We start from the raw sequence: 6,652 nt of genomic DNA, 5'->3' as shown, positions 1-6,652 counted from the left end.
CCTGCTGTTGTGCTGAGCTTCAGAAATGTAAGGCAGCGAGAGGTGAAACCATGATTTTCTTGTGTATGGTTCCAGGCATTGCACAAATTGTGTGACTGTGTACCATGAGGAAGAAGAAAAATACTGTCATTTTTTATCAGTACCTTTTTAGCCGTATTAGCTCAAAGGCTTTCAACATTAATATTGGTAAATAAATATTTGACATCATTGTTTCATTCTATTACAGACATTGTGCCAATTTTGACTTCAGCTGTAATCGAGTGCCACAGAGCAGGATTGAAGAACTCGGCCTTCAGTTTTGCTGCTATGTTGATGAGACCTGAGTATCGTAATAAAATAGATCTTAAATACAAAAAGAAAATTGAAGCAATGGTCAGGTGAGCAGTGTTAATCTGTACTTTCAAATGTACACAGTATCAAGGCTTTGTTTGTAATGTTATTTTTGCTTATAAAGCCTACTGGCTTTGTCCTGTTTTCTTACTATTTCACTGTCTCAAATTTGGAAGGCTAAGAACGGTTTCCCCCTTCCCTGAAAATTAAAGGCTGTTCTGTTCCCTTGGACGTGATAAACCTTAAATGCAGCGTACATGTAAAATGCTTCCTAGCCAGCAGTAACATTTTCCATCTTGTCCGTACAGACATAAGTACAGCCATGGGGCTCTGTGTTCTCTAGTTGGGAATGTACATGTAAGCTGTTCGCTACTTCAGCATCAGCAGTATGCTCCTCTGTGAGTCAGACTACTGAATGGCTAAGATAAGATGAAAGAATGAAAGGGCAAATAAAACAGATGAATTCTCGACATTTTCTTCTCTATCTGAAGCTCTGTTTTGACAGATCCTAGCCAATATTTTCTGCCAAAGGAGGAAGTGTAGGAGAGTGGATAAGAGCAGGGCACGTATATGTAATGTTTGTCGTCTTTGTTCTGTTAGCCTCTAACCATTTTGAGGCTCAGGGACTTGCTGAGCCCATATGGGTGTGTGAGGTATTTATTAAGTCTTTAAGCTCTCCATGAGCTTATCCAGTCTCTGCTTGAAGCCATGTAAATTCTTAACAGGTGAATCCTGTGATAAGAAGTTCCTTCGCTCTGTTACCCATTGTGTCACGAATGGTCCCTAGCTAGTTAAATGTGATGCCTCGTAGTTTTCCTCTTGGGTGAGATCTGGCCTTTCCATTGTCACGGTTTTATAGAGCTCCACTTTTTTTCATTCCCCTCTATCAGTCATATTTTTTCATGACCTTAAGAGTCTCTGCTTACATAGCTATTTGTTCACCAATACTGATCCTTATGGCCCTTCTCTGAAACTCTTCTACAACCTTTTTGGAAGAGGCAGGACCAAAACTACGCACTGTGTGTAAGATGTGGGCAGCCCATGGATTTATGTAGTAGCAGGAGTCTCCGTTCCACCCTACTTGATTACCTTTGACGTTCTAAAGCAAGCCAGTGTTTTCATAGCATGTATTGTAATTGCAAGATCTTGCTCCTAAGCAACAGCAGTTCATAGTCCATCATCTTATACGTGGACACTTTTTCCAATAGGCCTTGCTCTGGCTTCCCCCCACCCTTGTATTTTCTGTCTCAAAGTTCTTCTGTATTTCTTTGAAGCTGCCCCTGGCCCATATCAGCCTGAATATTATATACGAGCTGCGGCATCGTGTTATTTTCACTTGTATTTTATGAGGCATCATGTTGTTTTCTCTTGTATCTTACGGGCATGCAGAACAGCAGCAGGTTACCACAGACGTGTACTGTGAGAACTGTTTATCCTATTCTGCTTAGGATCCTTTAACAATTTTTTTAAATTCATGCAGAGTTCTTCCCTGTTGCCTGCTTGTTAATATTTCTAGAATGTTCCAGTAAGCTTCTAAAAGATGACTTCAATATTAAAAGCCATGTTGACTTGTTCTTAATCTATCATATTTCTCCATACCTCAGATTTCTTAAGTGGAGACAAAGGAGGAGGTCATTGTGGGGGAAACACACATGCCCAGGCCAGGCTAATAAAATGAGAAATTAGGCTTTCTACAAAGTGTCAAGATAACTATGGTAGCCATTTAATTGTCTCCAAGGTTATGAGGCTATGAGTATTATGATCTGTTACAGTTTGAACAAGGTCGTATTGTTTCAAATTAGATGGAAAATGACCTATTTCTGAGTTTACATAATTGCTATAAAGCTTAGGCGATAGTTAAAAGGAATAATCTGGTAGAATGTGCAACAGCAACTGGAAGGTATGCAAGTAACTTAAAGGAGAAACACTTGCTAAGTATTAAAGGCATTGTAAAACATCTTCGTTCAAATTCAAAGCACTTGAGGTTTTTATTCATATTTGTATCTTACTTCTAGACGTCCAGACACAACAGAGGCAGAAGAGCCAACAACGGCCTGTCCATACTGTGCGTTCCAACTCCCAGAGTGTGAACTTTTGTGTCCCGGCTGTAAAAACAATCTCCCGTACTGCATTGCAACTGTGAGTGTCTGCGCTATTTTCTGCAGCGCAAGAATGAACACAAAGCTTTTCTTTCCTTCTAAAAATAAGTTCATCTGCACATCTTTGGTTTGCTAGGAGATTCAAGCAAGATGGTTTTGTGGGTTGGTTTCTTGGGTTTTTTCTCCAAGCTGTTACCAAATCAGTAAAAACGATTCTTGTCCTCTTTTAAGTAGCGTAGAGCATCCTTAGTTGCCACCTACAAGTTGCAGGCTTTGAAGAGTGACAGTAAAATCACAAAGTAGTTCTGGAAGACTTCAGCTTCTGGAAAAGGCAGCTGGTGCACCGGCACTCCCCGGAACAACCAGCACACGTGCATTTGGCACGCTCGGGAGAGCACAGGGGCAGGAGGGCATTGCGGGTGCTGGCACCTCCCCAGCTCAGCCCCCTGCTCAGAGCAGTAAGGGCAGAGGTGGAAGTCCCCCTTCTTTCACATACAGGACCTTGTGGAGGGCACAGCTCTGCCCCCATAAACTCCAGACTGTCATGACTTTACATAAAAAAACAACAAAATTCCTCGCCCCCCCGCCCCCGCCAATCTGTTTTGGGGCAATGCCCAGAATGTACCAGAATTTTTAGGCATTTCGAGGGTTAAGTAATGGCTCAGCCAGTGACTTTAGTGTTTCTTACATTACTGATCCTTACAGAAATGCAAAGTTCCAACATTTTTATTTCAGGATACTTTAAAGCATACTGAAAAGGTATGGATGACGTACCTTTCCCAGTGGAAAGCCATGCAGCCCACTGTTACCAGTATCACTACAAAATCCTTATTACTGAGGTTAGCTACTCTGTAACACTTTATTTTTACTAGGTTCAAGTGATTTGTCACACTAGAATACAGAAAAATCAAAATTTACTTGAGCAGAAATCCAGTGTTGGAGTTAGCATTCTTTATTAAAACTAAAGAATTAAGTCTTAAAAAAAAAATTAATAGCCATTATCTATTTTTTTACTCTATTGGTTTAGCAAAATAAGATGACCCGTGTAAGTATTATCTTAACCAAAAAACCCAAGGCTTTTAAATATAGCTTTATGGGCCGAAACATAATGTACATATTCGTGTATATTTCACATTATTTAGTCAGGCTCTGTCTTGGTTATAGTTGATTTACAGCACAGGTATTTATAACACCATTAGGAACACAGCATTTTCAAATATCTTACGAGAGTGTCGTAAGCTGTTGCTCATCACATTAGAACATAAATCTCTCAATATAATTAAAGGTGCTGTTGCATTTTATAGTAGTAGGAATGTACATATGAATTCTTTGTATCAAAAGCAAATAATGGGTAAGCCATACCAAAACAGAGGAAATCATTTCTGTTTCAAGAGGCAAGTCCAAGGCAGTCACTACGCTCACAAACTTGACAGCGTTGAATGCTACCTCTGGGGCTCAGGGGATGTGGCTTTGTGGGCATTTTTTTAATGTCACATGCAACCCCAAAAATCCCAGTGGATTTATGTGCATCTCTAGACCCGGATCAACAGGTAACATTCTAAACTTGCCCAACTAAAAGAATTCCTAAAATTGTAATTCAACGCATTTTTAGATTTCTTTTTAATAAAAGAGGAATGCGAACTATAATGAAAACACTGCATCTCACTGAGAGCGCCTTTCTGGTTACAGAATTTACACAGGAATCAAACCACAGTAACACTATTGTGGTTTTTGTTTTTTTAATTAATTCCTCACAATCTTTAGAACTCGGTTGCTGAGACTTTTTCCACAGTAACAGTGGCAGAACCAAGTGCCCAGTGCACTAAGACAGCCCTTGCCATTGAATTACTTGTGGCTTTTGCGTGCAGGGTCGGCATATGGTACGAGATGACTGGACAGTCTGCCCCCACTGCGACTTTCCTGCCCTCTACTCAGAATTCAAGAAGTAAGTTGGGATTTGTTTTCTGCTGCAGGATTCCACTGTTTGTTCATAGTGTTTCATTTTGTTCTAAAAACATGTTAACAGCCTGTGCTGGAGGTGGGGGGTAAAAGAGGAATCCCCATTACTTGATAATTTCCTCTAACATACTTGCAGAACATGGCTTCAAAGTGGACCAAAAACTATGATAATAAGCTCTTGTTCCCAGTAATCAATCACCTGTGAGAGGGGGACTGGATAGCTCTGTTCAGATGTCTGCAACTGTGAAGCTGCACAGACTGTTAATTGCCAAATTTTCCTCACACCCATGCAAACAGCAGCAGCCTCCCTGTGGTGGTTAGTTCTCAGTGTTAAAAACCAACCAACCAACCAACCTTTGCTCTGCTGAGACAGAAGTAGCTGGTGCTCTGGCCTGTGTTTGTTACATAGCATAGGTCAGAACTTGCCTCTATGCTTTCTGCCTCAGGCCCAGCTGTTCCTTTGAAAATGTTAAGAATTCTCATGTGACCAGTCACCTTTCTTTTAAAACAGCATATTACAGACTGAAAACATATGTCCAATGTGTTCTGAAAGGATTAATGTTGTTCATCTCAAGAAAATAAATGACTGCACGCAGTACCTCAAACCAGAAGATGGGGACCAATAAATTCAGGTACATGCCAGAGCTGGTACTTTTTACTTAACAGGGCTCGTTTCAGAGGACATTAGGAGTTTTTCCTGGCAAGGGAAATGCAGTGTTCAAGAATCACACTGAGAGCCTGGGTCGACACAGCAGAGACCCAAGGCTCAGCTGTATTGCCTCTTTGCCCTCAGTAGCAAAACCTACTGCTGTTTGCATGCCTGCAACTAACCCTGTTGTTCAATCATTCCAGTTGTGAGGCTTTAAACCCATTTACCTCTATGATCACATTATCTGTGACATGTTCTTGAACACCATGTAGCTTCAGTAGTACAGAGAACAGTTTGAAGATGTCAGCATCATCAAATCCTTCTATAGATCTGCCAACAGGTGTTGAAGTATAGGAAGAGGGACATGCTGACCAGAAGGAGCAGATCTACAATGCAGGTGACATGAGCTGAAGGTCATGTAGATCCTAGCTTCTCTGTTTAACAGAATATACTAAGAATTATCTCCCAGGCTAACAGCAACACAGTGAAATACTCATTTCAACAAATGAGACCACTGCCCTGCCTATACCACACACTTATGTTAAAGAATGGTAACTGAAAATGAGTTAAAGTTCCTTGCTAATTTTGACATTTGAAGGCAGATTTACTAGTGCAAACATAAACTAGTTTATTGTATATATGTTTATGTATATATGTACATAACTAGTTTATTTATAACTTGTTAATTCACCCCCACCCCCAGTCTAAGAAAACCTTGTAGTTTGCTATCACAGTCTTTATATCTTGGGATATGACTAACCACCTCTGTTTAATTTCAGATCTGCAAGTGTTGTCTGGCAAGCAGCAAGGAAAGCTCTGTCACTACATTACACATCTTTTCCCCACTAGGATTTAACAACCACCACCATGTCACTTCTATTTTGTGGTAGCCTGTAAATATTTAGCTTTTGATAAATTTTGTACTTAGATTTATTATAGTAATAAAACCTACTGATAATTCTTCTTACCAAGGAAAATTTGTGTTTTATCTGCACCAAAAGACAAACCAAGGGGAATTCTGCATTATGTGAGTGCCAAAAAAACAGCCCTAGTTTTCTCTTTTTCAACATCAGTTGTGAACTTTTATGACTGATTTCTATTAAACATTTCTTACTTTTAAGTATTCCTTTCTGGGTTTGATTACAGATACAGCTCATAAGGACAGGCTCCTCAGGTTTTGGAATTAAATCCCTCGCTGCTTTTCTGTGTCTTTAACTGAACAAAAGGGAAGTAGTAAGAAAAGAATATAACCACATCCTTTGCGTACAGGAAAGCCAGAACCTTGGAAGAAAAGAGGAGAGACACAGAATGCTCCATGGACTTAACCAAGATTTTAAAAGACTCCTGTGAAACATTTTATTGTAATTTTATACACGGCTTAATTTCTATAATGTACAAATATGCAATTTAGGGTTGGGGTGGTTTTCTGCATCATGTACTATTTACAAGAGCTCACCTCCTAATATCAGGGGATTTATAAAAAAAAAAGTGAAGTTCTAGGAAGCCTTCCCATAAATGCCAGTAAGTAAGCAAGCATCACATGTTCATCATGTTCCTGCACCATGGTGTTTGTTGCACAAGGGTAGTTATAGCTTGTAACGTTGTAGCACGTTAG

The 6,652-nt window shown here is 39.9% G+C and overlaps 1 protein-coding gene across 1 annotated transcript in view; it reads left to right on the top strand.

Moving 5' to 3' along the window:
• WDR19 (WD repeat domain 19) overlaps positions 1–5,014 on the top strand; it is a gene marked incomplete at its 5' end in the record, with an annotated part of 46,323 nt that extends 41,309 nt beyond the window's left edge. The window contains 4 exons of the mRNA XM_010289921.1: positions 227–377; positions 2,346–2,469; positions 4,298–4,374; positions 4,900–5,014. Coding sequence (XP_010288223.1) covers positions 227–377; positions 2,346–2,469; positions 4,298–4,374; positions 4,900–5,014 — 467 coding nt within the window. The remainder of the gene's footprint in view (positions 1–226; positions 378–2,345; positions 2,470–4,297; positions 4,375–4,899) is intronic.
• Positions 5,015–6,652: the final 1,638 nt, after the last annotated feature.

The sequence above is a fragment of the Phaethon lepturus genome, unplaced genomic scaffold (genome assembly GCF_000687285.1).
Source record: "Phaethon lepturus isolate BGI_N335 unplaced genomic scaffold, ASM68728v1 scaffold11256, whole genome shotgun sequence".
NCBI classification, from domain to species: domain Eukaryota; kingdom Metazoa; phylum Chordata; class Aves; order Phaethontiformes; family Phaethontidae; genus Phaethon; species Phaethon lepturus.
Note: the sequence above shows the minus strand (reverse complement) of the source record. Positions and strands in the feature narration are given on the sequence as shown.